Genomic DNA, 16,548 nt, shown 5'->3' on the forward strand with positions numbered 1-16,548 from the left:
ATATTTAGAAACCAAAGGTCAGATATTCCTTGGGATTATTCTGGTTATGCACTGGTGTATAATCCATTACCAGTACAGTGTTTTAGTCTGACTTGAAGAGAACAACAATCTGTTAAAACCAGGTGTGGGAGATAAAAACAAAACAATGCTATCAATGATCAGATTTTAATTATGTGATAAAATTAGAAATGTTTATAATTATATTCCCAGACTTAATACCGTCTTCTATAAAAACAGAATAAAAGCACAGACTTTCACTTGTGGACATTTTGGAGCATTTGGGATGGGAAGTTATTTCTTTTCTATATTTCACTTCATTAATTATTTGTGAATTCTTACTGTTTATATGTGCCTAATGTTTATCCAAAACGTAAAACTAAGCTCTGGTGTTAGTAATTTTGTACAGCTTCTTCTCAGTCAATGCTGTGGGCTCAGGGAAATTAACTAAATTCACTTCAGAACTATTATTCACAATTACTGCCCAATGAAAGACAAACTGAAATTTAATGCTTTCTTGTCTATTTCCAGATTGAAGAAGTTTAACCAGATAATAACAGGGAATGTGTAGATGTACCCAATATCAGGAAGCACCAAAGAGTTTTGTTTTCCATTCCAATTGCATTTCAACAATTTTAGACACAAGCCCAGCAGCAAAGGGAGTATGATTGAAATCTATTCCCAGCATGTCTCCTATCAACTCCTACAGACAAACATTTCATATGATACTAGATGGAAATCTCTGATGAATAGAACAGATGTCAAAGACTGAGACAAAGAGAAAGAAGGAGGGAATGAGAAAGAATAATGAAAAAATATGAAGATAAAAAAGAATAAAATAAGAATTTCACATGGAAAAAAAAAAAAAAGGATGTAGAAAGGACAGCTGTATAAATCTAAGCTAGAGACAAAGAACAGTTCAGTGCAACCAAACTGATGCACTGTACAAAGCATATGACAGAATCAGAAATCTGGTAACACTGGAGATAACACTAAATGGCACCCTAACTAATTTAGCTGCTTCTTATGCACAACGTAGAAATATACTTCTATACTTCTATCCTACAGTGAAGAAGAAGTATAAGCAACAATTATGGGAAAATAAGCCATAATGTAAGATTTCAACATCTTTATTAAAACAGTGATAACTGCTTTACCTAAGCTCACAAATCTCAGTATGCATCCGTGTATTATTTCCTTTCCCTGACATTTTTAGGATCTAATCTCAAAATCAATATCTGAGGAACCCATAATAATCCCATTAACCAAGTACAGTCCTAAGACTATTTCCCTTCCACTGAATCACTAATTCCTTCCAAAAGTAATCAGCAAGTGAATTGATTTTATAGGCTAATTCAAAATATTACGCTTTAACAAGCAATAAAAAATTCCACTCTCTCCAGAAAATCTGTATGAAAGGCAAATTTTGTACTAACATTGTTCTCTAGGAAGGTCACTGGTCAAGTAAAAAATCTGCTTCAACCTGTTTAAATAAGAAAACCTGAGTCTCTAGCAACCAGTCCAATACCTGGCATGAACAAAATGCTATATTCTCCAAATGTACTTTGGAGATACAGCCAGAATACATTTCAACAAACATTTTATTTGCCAGGTTAGTTGGATTCTGCATATTATATGTCTATGAAGACTTTATGACCATATTTTACTAGCCAGAGGAAAATACACATCTTGTTCATATGTCAAAATATTGTCAGCATCCATAGAATCTTGTTGACTCATGTTGAGACATGCACACTATGAATGAAGGCTTACTGAATTAACAGTCTTCCAGTATTACAAGAGTCACAACATAACTGAGGCTGGCAGGACCCTCTGGGTCCCTCTGCTTCAGCCCCTGCCCCAGCAGGGACACCAGAGCAGGGTGCCCAGGGCCACCTCCAGGCAGCTCTGGGAGATCCACAAGGAGGAGACCCCACAGCCTCTGTGCAGCCTGTGCCAGTGCTCCATCACTGCACAGCACAGAAGGGCTCCTAGTGTTCAAAGGGAACCTCCTGTGTTCCAGTTTGTGCCCGTAGCTTCTGACCTGGCACTGGTACCAATAAGCATCTCTTCTGGACTTGCACAATCTGGTATAGGTTTAGACTATCCAGAAGTATACTATGAACTTCAAAAAGATGTTCTCTATTAGCAGCACAATCTTGAGAAGTGCCTATTAAAGCACGCAGATCAATTCAGAAGATCACAATTTAAGAAGAAAGCAATTTTTCTGAGCTAGAAAACTGTTTAAATTTTTTTATTCAAGGTTGTGTTGCTCAGTACAACATTTCAAGATGGAAGCTACATATTATAAGAAGTACGTATAGATAGCCAAAGATGATCAGCTTCAGGAATGTCTGAGTGCTCAACTATGTTTTTTTCAGTTCTTAACCAAAGAATCCCCATAACAACAATAACAACATCATCTGGGTTCTAATTTACTCTGATTGTCTTCTTTTTTTTTCTTTTTTTTTTTTTTCTTTAAACAAATTGTGCTCCTTGGATATTTTTAAAGTATTTCTGAAATACTGTAAACTATTCTCCAAAATATAATGAAATATACACACAATTCATCTGATTCTAAGGCTTGTGAAAAGTACTAACATCAGACAGCATAAAGTCTGCTCTTAAACAGCTGCGTATCCCTGGCTGAACTGTGATATTTATGCAACCTGTTTGGTAACGAGTAATAAATTTCTGCAATAAGCTTTGCACACTGCGAGGTATCTTCTGAATCATTATTTCAGTCATATCTGTGATGGGTTGTTTTGGAAACTAAAATGCGTAACAAATAAGAGGAAGGCAAGCAAGTTTGCAATCTGTCACTGAAAATCATTTTTTAAAAGATGTTTCCAAGAAACTCATCTTCATAATTCTATAATGAAAATCCAAAAATAGCTGTGCTGTCTCACTCTCTCACCAGCCTCATTTATTTGAAGTGTTTAATATAAAATATAATTTGACAGAGGGTGTTACATTATGCAACCTTGATGGTAAACCTGAGATTAAAGGTTTTAATTCTTGTTAAAAGGCAGAGAGGGATTTGTTAAATGTTTATCTTCAGGTTTATTTTAACTGTAGCTAGGGACTATTTTCCTCATCAAATGCAGAACCAAGCTCACTGCCTCCCACCTGTGCCCCCACAGATCTGAAAGAATGGTTACCTGGATACCTGCTCCAGGGAATACATGAACTTAAAACAGTCTGAGTTTCTTCCCCAAGAGCAGAAACCCTTAACACAGCATTACTCCCATAGTAATAGACTTAGGCAACAAATATGTAGTGTGGATTGCTTACTCTGCTTTCATAATTCATCTACAAAAACATATTTCTCTCTTCAAAGGCATAAACACCTTATTAAATAAACAACACATAAAAGGTATTCACAGTCTTTTGCACAACAGAGCTCCTGCACATGAGCAGTGCAAAGCACAACTGCAAGAACAATAAAACCCCACTCATGAAAAAAGTCACACAAATAAACTTACATAGCAACAGAAACAGGGGACAGAAAATAACTTGACATAACGCACACGTCTAAGTGCAAACACCAGAGAAAAGACATTTTCACAAAGCTAAGCAAAGTAGTTTGCAAGAGCATAAGGATTTGAACAGTGTTGTCCAAAATGCCACCACTGGAATCTAATTTGGTTTTCTCAGCAGAATGAATAAAATAAAACCAAAAAATTCTGGTCACTCTGAAATTTTGAGATTTTCGGCTATATTACAAACCATAAATAGCCTTACTTTTTTCAACTTGTGCATCACTGTGAATATCACGCACAGGCTATGTTTCCAAATGGTAAAAAATGCTCCAAAAAATTGCTGAACATTAATTATTAATTGAAGTGTCTCTTTTTCAGGAGATACCTGGAGACCTTTTTTCTGTTTGATGCATTTGTCACGAAGATGAGCACCCCTGCTCTGAGAACTGGATCCCCGTCATGACATCTCAAGCACAGCAACAAAAATTACAACATGAAAAAAATAACAGAGCAAGCAGTACAGTGAACAAGAGAACTAATGAAGTAAGGCTTCCCTGCATCTGCAAACTACATTTCAGACGTCCCTTCCAGAGTAGTAACTTCTTCCCTCCACCCGCACAATATCCCATGCAAACTCATCCACCAGAATCTTTCCTGTATCTCAAAAACTTTCCAGCAATGACATGTGCAGGCACGTCTTATGCTAAAAAAAGATCTTCAGAAATCATCTGGTAAAGATAAAACAAAACTTTGGCTGTTTTTGAGTTAACATGATCGTGTGTGCCTGCAAGAGGATAACGGTACTTTAAAACATAAACTCATGCTGCAGCGACTCGTAGGGGGAGGGGGACGGGACATTGATTTGAGTCCCTGCAGCCCACCAAGACATCAAATGTCACAAAGTCAGATGAAATTGCTAATTTCTGAATTATTTTCCATGGGTCAAGTAGAATCAATTTTTTCAAATGTAAATCATTTAAACTAACCAGCAGGTAAAGGAAGAGGACTGGTCAGCAGGTCAAGGGAGGTGACTGTCCCCCTCTACTCTGCTCTTGTGAGGTCCCATCTGGAGTACTGCATTCAGGACTGGAGCTCCCAGCACAAGAAAGACATGGAGCTCTTGGGAGCAGGTCCAGAGGATGATCAGAGGGCTGGAGCACCTCTCCTATGAAGACAGGCTAAGGGAGTTTGGTTTGTTCAGCCTGGAGCAGAGAAGGCTCATCGTGGCCTTCCAGTATTTAAAAGGAGATTATAAACAGGAGGGAAAGCAGCTATTTACACAGGTAGACAGTGATGGGACACGGAGAAAATGTTCTAAAATAAAAGAAGGGAAATTCAGATTAGATATCAGGGGAAAGTTATTCACTTAGAGGGTGGTGAGGCATTGGCACACCTGATCAGAGGAGCTGTGGGTGCCCCATCCCTGGCAGCAATGAAGGCCAGGTTGGATGGGGCCCTGGGCAGCCTGAGCTGCTGGGTGGCAGTCCTGCAGGGGGCTGGAACTTGGTGGGCTTTAAGGTCTCTTCCAACCCAAATCATTCTATGATTCTATAATAACATAAAAATAAATGGCAGAGATGCAGACTGAAGTATGCAGTGAGGTTTTCCTCCTCACTTTACTGGGGAAGAAGGAGGATATTGACCAAAACTTGCGATTTTCTCAGGTTATTCTTTTAAGAAAATATAACTCAACTAATCAGATCATCACATTTTCTGTAATACTTGTATGGAAATAGAAAGAAATTACCTAAAAATTTAGATGGAGTCTAAAGATAGATGTACAGACACGCTGAGATCAGTGAAGCACATAAGGCTGTCACCAACTGGGAGATCTACTTTACTAGAATTTAAAAATATCTGCCAGTTAGGCAGCATGTCTGAACAGAATATAGCTACCAAATAACATTTAATATATTTGTTCAATTCTTACAATGCTGAAGACCTTTCTTATTGATTTCCCTTGAGAGTTCAGCAGAGGAAAGCAGTTGAGGAATACTGAAGTGAATGATTAGTTAATGAATCTAAGTGATAACATATTACCTCTAAAATAAAAATAGTCAAATATTTGTAGTAATTTGAAAGGCTAATAAAAATAACGTTCAAACAATTTCAAAGCAACAATGCCAAACTTATTAAAAAACTTAGTATTATCTTTCAGTTTGTAAGATGTTGCTCATTCTTTTCAGTAATGTTTAATGAAAAAAATGCTTTCAAATGCACAATGCCATTCAAAGATGAGTTTAAAACAGACCTACTATTCATCTGTCTATTCTATTTGTTTTATAACAATTTATGTAGATAAACTATTTTTTTGAACTTTACAAGTTAGGCCACAACAAAACAAGTTGTATCTTTTGTAAGCTTGATGTTCAGGTTTTATTAAAAGCAATAAATTAGTAATTTTTTTTTTTTTTTTAAAGCATGAGAGGAAGCAAATGTTTAAACCCTTTTATTCTTCTGTAATGGTGGGGAGTATACCTTCATACTTCAGCCCACCTCCCCTGCTGAGCCAATCAAATGTTTTCTGGATGGGTTTAACAGCTAATTTTCTCCACTGATGCTAGAAAATTAACAGGTAGATTGCATTTGTTTTGAGTTATACTGTAAGCAAAAGGAAAGGGAAAGACAATTCAGAGTATATGATGGCACTGTCAGATGGGATATTCAGTAACCAAAAAGACTTCAGGTGTCTGAAATAGTGTTCACAGAACGGCTTTGGTTGGAAGGGAACTTAAGGATCATGTAGTTCCAATCCCTCTGCCACGGGCAGGGTTGCCACCCACTGGATCAGTTGAAATCAGCTTAATTTTAATCTATAAGGAATTATAAATTTGCAGTCGTAGTATTCCTCTCATTACATCACAGCCACTCTACATCAAATCAGGATACCAGACTCTTAACAAGCCCAGTTAAACGATGACAATTTTAGGAGCATAAAAGCATTATTGCAAAGGATCAAAATAAAAAGAGTTAAGAGGTATTATACAGAGGTCTTTATCATTTTTTTTTTTTTCCTTAATAGACAAGAAATAGTGTGTTGATGTCAGTGAAGATTAACTTCAACCAAATACTACTGGTTTCTACCTATTTCCACATAGCATTCTTCTTTCTGTGCAATGTTAGGCAGAACCAGAAAATTAATAGTTCACTTTTGTACTTCTGGAGCGCTGCACTGCATACCTCTGCTTTCTACAGACTTTCTTATCTAGCTGCCTACACCAAATAGACAGATACTGCAGTGTGGAACAGTCATTAAAATACATCATACTATCTTGATGATGCCTTTGTTGTGGCTAACTTACCAGTTCATCAAAAACTCACTGTGACCTCCAACATAGTAATAATAAATCACAGAACTAAACAGTTTGCATTCACTGCATATTTTTTTAACAGCTGAATTATTCTTGCTCACCTCTTTGCTAGTGTATTACAAGTTTTTGTGGTATATATGTACTTATTTATATATATACACACATACACAGGCTTAAATATGAGTATTTTATTCAATTAATCTCACATCTTCACTTTTTTTTAAAAAAAAAAACTTCCTGATCTCTTTTGCATAAAAGAAAATAAACGTAATTCTATGTAGTGCTATGCTGCTCGGGGGTTTTGTGTCACATTTGTTTTACAGACAGGACAGTTTAAGTTGAAGAGTGATGAAATGACAAGTTCAACTGGTTACTACATGAAGTCATTCAAACCAGAGCAGGTCATTTTTCTGTTACCTTAACAAACAATTTAAAATTTTATCATTGCATAATCTATATATTCCTAACTGCGTCATCAGACATTCTGTTAAAACAAGCATGGAGCATTGAAAGTGTTGGAGAGGGTCCAGAGGTGGGCCACAAAGAAACCTCCCCTACAAAGACAGGCTGAGGGAGCTGGGCTTGTTCAGGTTGGAGAAAAGACCTCATTACAGCCTTCCAGTACCTAAGGGGAGCTTATAAACAGGAGAGGAGCCAACTCTTTACAAGGGTAGATAACAGCAGGACAAGGGGAAGTGGTTTTAAGTTGAAAGAGGGAAGTTTTAGGCTGGATATCAGGGGGAAGTTCTTTACTATGATTGGTGAGGTGCTGGAACAGGCTGCCCAGAGAGGTTGTGGATGCCCCATTCCTAGAGGTTGAACACCAAGCCAGGTTGGATGGGGCCCTGGGCAGCCTGGTCTAGTATTAAATGTGGAGGTTGGCAGCCCTGCCTGTGGCAGAGGGGTTGAAACTTGATGATCCTTGAGGTCCCTTCCAACCCAAGCCATTCTACGTTTCTATGATTCACACAATTCAAAGATACACTATTACTAACTTTTTGCATACACAGGAATAGCTATGATTTACATACTCTTCCACCCACAGCTTAATTAGCAAATATTCAAAAGTTATCTTACATTTGTAGTTTCTCAGCATATGCCCATATAATATTGTTCTATTTATTGCATCCTCAGTTAGTTTGACTATGCTAGAGGGAAAAGATTGTTCGCATAATCAAGAGTTCTGTGATTGGGAAGAGTGTTTCAATTTAATACTAAACCTGGAGTGGTAACAAAACCAGGAGCTCTAGGCAACATAGGACTGACACACCTGTTAAGCAGAAATTAGCTTAGGTGCTCTCCCAATTGTACACACTACAAAATTTTAATGCAGGATTTCCTTAGATGTAACAATTAAAAAGCATAGGAGGCTGCAGTAATAAAAATTTAGATCAGAGGCATGCACATGATTTAAAGAAAAATTGCATCAGAAATGGCAAAAGGGTGAAAAATATTACATCTAACTACATAATTTTTGAAAACAGGATATAGGCTGAAATAAGAATCTCAATATTGGTTCAGTTAAGTGGCTCAGGTAAAAAGATTTAAAGAAACAGAAAGATGTTGCAAGATTGGCTCTTCAATCAGTAACAGCTAAATTTTCCATTTAAATATCTATGTAATAAAAAGTAAATCTAACTAGCCACTTGATGCATAACATAATTAAACCATGCAATAAGTTACAGAACAGGATCAAGAGGTTACTTAATTGTTTCAGTAATTGCAATGATGACACTTTTGAAACTTCTGTCAATTAACAGTTGAAAACCAAAATTAATGGCCCAAGGTAAAGACAAGAAAACAAGTTTCTGCTGCCAGTACTTGAATGAAAACAAATAATTCACCACAGTGCCATTAAAAGTCCTTTGTTTTACACAATTGTAACTGGGAATTTATTTGATAATTCAAGGTTTACCTTTATATCAATGGTTCCTAGTCATTCATTTTGTTTTCCCTATTCCTGATTCTAAAATGTTTCAATTTTTTTCCTCATCAGATCTCTCTTCTTGCTTTATAACTCTACGTCTTCTCACATTTGGTTCACTCTAGCATTAAGAAATGAGAATTTGTTGAGATATATGCTAACCTTTCAATATACATGACAACACAGAACTTCAGTCAATGCTTATCAGTTACCTTTTCCCAGGTCTATATAAAATAACTATCTGCCATCATACTCAGCAACTTCTTGTTAAAATAAATCAGATGTTTTGAAATATCTGAGATAGTGAGATATCCACTTACAGTATTTATTTTGTCATTATTAAATGTAAAGCTATAAGCAGCTGTAGGACATTAACAATCACTCAGATACAATTTTGCAAACCTGACGATTTATTACATGAAATTTACTTCTGCTAACAAGATGCCAGATCACAGTATATTATCATTAAAGGTGTTAGATAACTACATTATTATATTGTGACTTGTAAAGAGCCTCCTAGACAACTGACAGGTAAGTTTTATTTGACCCACAGAATTCACCCAATGGATGTTCTGGAAAACAAGACTTCTGAGCTTTGCTGTCTTCTAAATAGTGTTATGAACAAGTAAGCATAAGGTTCCACAGGAAAGGAAATAGTGTATAAATCTGAAAAGTATAGCTTATATCTTCAGTTTCTCATGTAAGTTCACCTTTTCTTTAGCTCACCTATGGCAGTGGAAGCAACCCAAGCTCTACCAGAAATATTTTCTTTAGGCTACTTACTGTTGCCTTCTCTGTCTTGAAACAGTTCATAGTCTGTGGTTTAAAGAAGACTAGCATTTAGCTTTTGCAATGTTTTGCACTGATATGCCCTCCTGAAAACATTAGAATTATTGAGCAACCTAATTCAAACTTCTGCGTAACCTGTATAACTTTATTCCTTTTATTACCAAATATAACTAGATCTCAGACGGTTCTAAATGTAGCTATTTATCATACTTTAAGTGTCTATAATTAAAATGCAGGGCAAGAAAACTTTGGGTAGATCAGTATCTAATTGGTTCATCTTTCATGTTTTCAGTACACATCTAAATAGCAGTTATTTGTTTTATCATCTTTCCCACAAGACGTAAGCATATGTAGTCATCTTGAGTATGATTCACTTGAATATCTTGCTAAAGGAAAACCTGGGTATGAAATACTGCTATGTTGGACTCTGGTAAAAGCCTTTCAACTGAAAATTTCCAACAGATGGAAGAAGATAGGTAATCTTAGACCTTTACCTTAGAAAGGTAATCTTCACAGAATGTTCTTACTGAAGCGAGATCATTCAAAATAGCTTGTGCAAAGGGAAGCAAGCTGCTTCGTATTTCTACTGGGATCACAGTCTTCACACAAATACAATTAACAGATTATTCTCACATCTTGCTGAGATTCATACAGTCCCTAATACTTCGGTTTTATAAATGTTAATTAATTAGTGCTTCTACACTGAGAGAGAATTTATCTTTACTCTGCAGTAAGTGCAAGGATAAGACTGTCTATAACAACAGATAGCAATGGAGCTCACGAGTTAATAAGTGAGCTCTATAGCCTGCACAATGCTTTCATGCTCAGGTAAACAAGAAGTCATTTACAGCCCTAATCCACATAGGATTTATCCTTTAAATTATCTCATATTGTACAACTCTCATATTTACAGATAACCAGTAAATAATTTCAAATCTGAGAATCTATCACCATCATTTACCATGATTTCAAGAAAATATATTTTGAAGGTTGGTAGTGCTGAAAAAGAGATTAATTGTACTTTTTTTTTCTTATTATTTTAAAAATAGTAAATTATTTCTTTAAATGTAGAGAATAAAACATTTAGGCTTTCTTTCCTCTCCTGTTCCCATTCTACTTTCCACCCAAAAATTACTCATAGGATGGTGCCATCATTAACCTCTACCATACTAACAACTGAAAACTGCTTTAGATAACACATTTAAATTCATACTACATCAGAGAAACTGACCCATTCTACTTATTTAGGCATCTAACTTGTATACAAATTAAAACAGACATTCTAAACAAAGTGTATATTTTACCTGTGGACATGCCTTTGATACCTTACAAAGAAATTTCTCCTAACTTAAGTCACTCTACAGTAGTCCTTTCAAGGACTAATGTGTTGGGAAAGTACTGATGACAGGAGTGTTCAGATCATTATTTTAATTCTGATCAGAAATGATCTTCTGAACCAAATCTCCCTGTTGTCTCCATTTACTGTGCTTGGGTTTAAATGCACAGAGCAGTACTAACATAAATGAACTAGACTCTTTTTTCAATGACATTAGATCAAAGGACTCATTTCAAAAATACATCTAAAGTGCTACAGTGGTTAGGCAAGAGCAATATCTAGAGAAGTGCTTGTGAAACTACAGTCTACCTGCACTGAATGAATTTCACTTCTCATCATTATAATAAACATAATAAATTGTCTCCCTAATTGAGTCTAAATAAAAGGGTAAAACTCTATGGTACTTGTAATAGGGGGAGCAATCTTGGGTTTGGGAAAAGATAACAAAATCAGGAGTGTTTTACGAAATCTTCTAACCATCAGAAACATACCAGTCATTCTGTATGCCACATATCGAGTTTTCATCATTTAAACCATAATTTTCTTCAAAGCAGTTGTAAACGGGAATGAGGTGGTGTGTCTGTAACTTGCCTGATCAAGATAAAAAGCACTGCCATCTCGGATCTCTCGTCGCTGTTTGAGGTCTGTCTCAGTGGTGTCCCTTGATAGAGCAATATATTCAACCTCTCTCTTTGTCAGTTCCTGTGGACAACAAACTGAGGTTATTACAAAAATAAAACCACGACTCCAGCAAGTGAACTTTTAACCATAAGTCCAATGGTATAATTGTACAAAAGAGCTCCAGACAACAAAATAACTTTCAGATCTAATATATCTTATTTTTAAAACGATTACAGTGCGTTCTGCCTCAAACAAAATGGTTTGAATTTCTGCTCAATAAAGTTTTATTTTCCCCGAATCTATTCTAAAAACATAATAACCAGCTACACAGATGTTCAACTGAGCATCCATAAAGTCTTCTTTATGGCTGATTTTCTGGTTCTGGACACCAAGAAACAATCAACATCCACAAATCATGGATAGAAATCCAAGTTTTCCATAAATTTATTTGAAAGCTTCAATTCTGTCACTGCTCAGTAACACACTGTGACACAGCTGCGATTATTACCTGCACATACTTTGTGAATATACTGATGAACTATATTTTTCTCACCACTTCTGCCCTTAATAACACAAGTTGCAGTTTACTTCTGTAAAATTATAGACTAGTTCAAAAAGAAGAATCTTTAGTGTTTTTTTTTTTTTTTTAATTCAGTAGGAGTTCTACTTAGAAATTTCCATCTTAGAGCAAAAAAACAAAACAAAAAATAAATGTTCTTATACCTGATGCTCCTGCTACTTCTTTATCTGACATATTACGCATTCTGCTAGGAAACAGACTGATGCTGAACTACTCCTAGACCTAATCACTCATGGAAAGTTATGAGATCTCTCTTCGGAGACTTTAGATGTTTGGCAAAATAAAAAAATAATAAATGAATCAAAGTTATTAAAAAAAAGAAAAAAAAAAACAACAAAACATAAGATGTACTTCTTCTTCATCTTTTCTGTATCTAACTGGCTTAAAAAGCCACCAGTTTCTCTATGATGCATGTAGGTATAATCTTGTTTTAGTATGACTAATAGAAAAAAGAACAAAAGAAAGAATACAGGAGAGTTTTCTTTAATAATTAGCTTTGTGTAGTAGCAACACAACACGTAGATAGAAGTACTCCAGGTGACACTGTTTCAATAAAGGGACCACAGCAGATAGTACCTCACATACAAAGATCAGTCCTCATGCAATTGTCCTATACAGCATTGAAACAGTAAGCAGCAATCTTTCTAATAAAACGCAGGTGTGTAAACAAGGATACAGCCTATGTCCCATGCCCTGCTATCAGGTGTCTCCTCTTTTTAGGTTATACCGAACTCTTTTCATCTCTTCTACGGAATGCACTGAGCTATCAAGTAGCATATCTGGTCTATTAGAGCATGAAATCTTTTTTCTCCTTTCCAAAATTCAAAATCATACAGCTTTCCCCTGTGTGCTTTGCCTCTGAGAGCCAGTCTTTGAATTCCTGTCTTTTGATTTGAAAAGAAATGGCTGATCTTCATGCCAATTGTGATACACCTCCATTTGTGATCCTTCTGCACAACCAGATCTTGGGTAGAATTCATGACAGACAAGAACCTATGCACATTTTCTTTTGGAGCAGCCATCCAGCCCCCATCCTGATCATTTAAAAACACAAATGACTCCAATCTAAAATCTTGCACACAGTGCTGCCATGGTTCATGCAGATGGATATAGGCAAGTTCTTCCCACATTCCAAGTGTGGATCACACGCACATCTCCACTTTCTGATCACTCATGATAACTGTTCCCAAACATTATTTAGAACACTTCTTTCCCAAATCCTTTACTTCATGTATTTTGCTATAAAAAGAAGCAAAAACGATTTGTTGTCTGTAGCAGTAGGCAGATATCTTAATCTTCCAACATACATAATGCCTAGAACAAACTGTTTCTCCATTTGTGACAGCATATGGTAACATAGTCTTCCAACTTTCTTTTTCCCTGGAGTTTAGGCAGAAGAACGTATTAAAATGTCTGCACTTTTTATTCATCTAAAACAAACTGAACTCTGGAAAGAGAGTTTATGGAGAAACTTATTTACCTCCTCAAGTTGCTTGCTTTGAAATTTTACAGTAATACTTTCCTCAGTTTGGCTTGTAGAGGAATATCTAACTGACATTAATGGCTCTTTCTCCAAGAACTTAAATCAACATACATACCAGATATTGCATGGCAATGGACCGTCGCAAGGGCCCAGGAGGTCCAATAAGAAAGACGTCCTGGCCGAGAAGATCCTTCTGCATTATCCATCTTAAATGCTGTACTACAGACTGGGCCAAAGAATCTGTCACTTTAAAAGAAAAATAAAGACAAGAACACCTTAAGTCTGAAAAGCATTAGAGATAGCTGGTCATCCATGCATTTTTTTATTCTTTTCTCAAAAACTAAAACAAAGACATAAAGATGTGTTATCCTAAAGCCAGATAACAGAAGTGCAGAGAATTCTACGCAATTTCTCTTAGGCTACTTCTTTACATAATAATTTATATCTTACCCACTGCCTTTCCCTCTTTGAAACTTGCTCTTTTAAAAGAAGTAAAACAAAACAAAACCAGAAAAAAGTTCATGATCTTAATCTCACACTGAGCTCATTAATAAAAAGACTTCTCAGCATCAGTCTGATATAGAAAAGACAAGTTTATCGTTTGTAAAAGACTCATCCAGCCTACATCCCAATTCTTCTGTGAATCACGAACTTTAAATAAATAAACACTATGCTTGCATCGCTGTAATTAGATTCATTTTCAGAATATATTTTATTTGGTACTTTCTTAAAAGCCAACTACAGTCCTGCTTACATTTTCACACAGTAGCACACACCAACTATCACAGAAAAGCAAGACTCATAGTAACACTACATGACTTATCAATACCATGTAGCTTCCAAAATCATAATGAAAACCAAATCAAAGCAGATCCACATATCTCTGTAAAGAATACCATTGATTGTATTTAATATTTACCACATTCATTCAACTGCTGGCAGTACTAGAGAGCACCTAGTATGCTCTGAGAAGGGGGCACCATTCCTGCTGCCATACATCACCCTCTTCCCATACCTTCATGTAGCCCTCAGCACAGCACAGCCCTTCCTCAGAAATGGGGAAAAACCATTAACTAACACATGAGGAGAGCAAGAGCACAGGCAAGTCAGGAGGGAGGTTTATTTATGCATGTGTGTATATGGTTGCTTTCAGAATAATGTGACAAGACCAATGATAGGGTTTGAAGCGAAGGCCTCGAGGGAGGTGCCTGCAATGCTGGAGATGCATTCAAAGTGCAGTAAGAAAGGAGTGGGAAAAGACGAAATCCTCACATTATTAGTTATTTACCTTTTTTTAGCATGTTTACTGGTTTCAAGTAGAAACCAAAATTTTAAGAAACAAGCCTTATTTCTACTTTAGCTCTCCTGAGGCTGAGAAAAGGAGAGTTCAAGGAAAGCAAGCAGTAATATCCCTCAATTCTCAGGGCTTCCAATTTGCCTTTGTATCTTTGTGTATCAGAAAGACAATTCCTTTTTGTAAAACAGTAGAAACAGCAGACAATGATCCTGTGAGATTTTAGTAAGACAGTATAAGGGTGACTAAGGAAAACTTAATTAAAATTTTAAGTTAAAACTTAGATCTATCACTAAGGAAAACAATCAGAAATTTCCCATTTCCAGTGAAATCTGCTGTAACCTCACCACCAATATGAGCAAGAATAACATACACATATAAATAATCATAGAATGACGTGGGTTGAAAACTCCCCAGGGTTCAACCCCCCAGGCTGCCCACAGCCACATCCAACCTGGCCTTGAATGCCTCCAGGGATGGGGCATCCACAACCTCCTTGGGCAACCTGTTCCAGTGTTTCACCACCCTGTGTGTGAAAAGCTTCCTCCTAAAGCAAGCAGCCTACAGCACCCAGTATTCCCAGGAGGTCTCTCATCCAAGCATCCATGTATTAACTAGGCCCACCCCTGCTTAGTTTCTGAGATCAAATGAGCTTGGGCATTCCCAGAGTGATGTGGTCGTGAATTAAATAAGTAACCAACGTGTTAGGATTATCAGATCCTAAACAAACATTTCAGGGTTTGGTTCTGTTTTTAAACATCTGTCATTAATGTGCCTAGGATTACTGCCATATATTGCTCTCTCAAGTGTTGGTGTGGTAAGATCATATGAATGAAGGCATACATTCTTCTTTATTGCATTGCTGTTTTTATTCAAAAGCAATACACATCACATGTACCACACACCATAGGCAAATGCAAATTAGTCCTTCACAGAGAATGTATTCATTTCTGTGAGACTTTCAAGAGAAAACAAAATTCACATTACATATAATTCTCATGAAATAACTCACCCTGTCCAAATTCTGCTGCTTTAAAAGTATGCTAATTTGAAAAGCATCACACAGATAGTGTTTTATGAAAGCTACCACTAAAATTCCAAGATAGAGACACATTCATTATAACTTCCACCTGTTGTATGAATGCACTGTGTGCATCATTAGTGCGTTTTTTTAGCAACTGCTACCAAAAAAAAAAAAAAAAAAAAAAAAAGGTACATTCCCTAAATTGGAGAAATAACCTTGCAAATCTTACTGGAACACTGAATTCTTTTCACATCAAAAGTCACACATTTGAAGCATCGACACAGCATGGCTACAGGCGCCTCTGGTGTATTTCACTTAACATGTGTAGCTATCTTTTTTATTTTTAGGATGGCCTCAAGAAAAAAAAAAACCTCAGGTCAGACTTAAAAGCAGCACCATAAATAGAAACAGGATTTTAGAACGTTCAGCAGCATCTGTAAGACAAACTGTCATTTAAATGGGAACATAAGCATTTGAAATCTAACAGTCTTTGGAACATGACTCCCTCCCCCTCCCCTGCAAACCTTAAGGCATTTCAGGATGCTTATGTTCCTCTAATTTCCCAACTTTGCTTTTGGAGAAAGGGTCACAAAAAGACACCGTTTCTTACTGATTTAAAGTTACTAGAAAGTGGTTTCATTGCTTCATCATTCAAATAATTCTTCCCACATACGGGTTACAGCTGAATCAATTATAATGCATTTTTA

General features: G+C 36.3%; 1 protein-coding gene across 2 annotated transcripts in view; it reads right to left on the reverse strand.

The window, feature by feature from the left end:
- Positions 1-16,548, reverse strand: part of VWA8 (von Willebrand factor A domain containing 8) — a 180,173-nt gene that overhangs the window by 144,712 nt on the left and 18,913 nt on the right. For both annotated transcript variants that reach the window (XR_014880982.1, XM_085215801.1), the window contains exons 3-4: positions 13,639-13,769; positions 11,431-11,541 (exon numbers count right to left, since the gene is read on the reverse strand). Coding sequence is in view for 1 of the 2 variants with exons in the window: in XM_085215801.1 (XP_085071927.1) it covers positions 11,431-11,541; positions 13,639-13,769 (242 nt within the window). In the remaining variant the exon portion in view is untranslated. The remainder of the gene's footprint in view (positions 1-11,430; positions 11,542-13,638; positions 13,770-16,548) is intronic.

Source organism: Meleagris gallopavo, chromosome 1 (assembly GCF_905368555.1).
Source record: "Meleagris gallopavo chromosome 1, MGAL_WU_HG_1.1, whole genome shotgun sequence".
Lineage (NCBI taxonomy): Eukaryota > Metazoa > Chordata > Aves > Galliformes > Phasianidae > Meleagris > Meleagris gallopavo.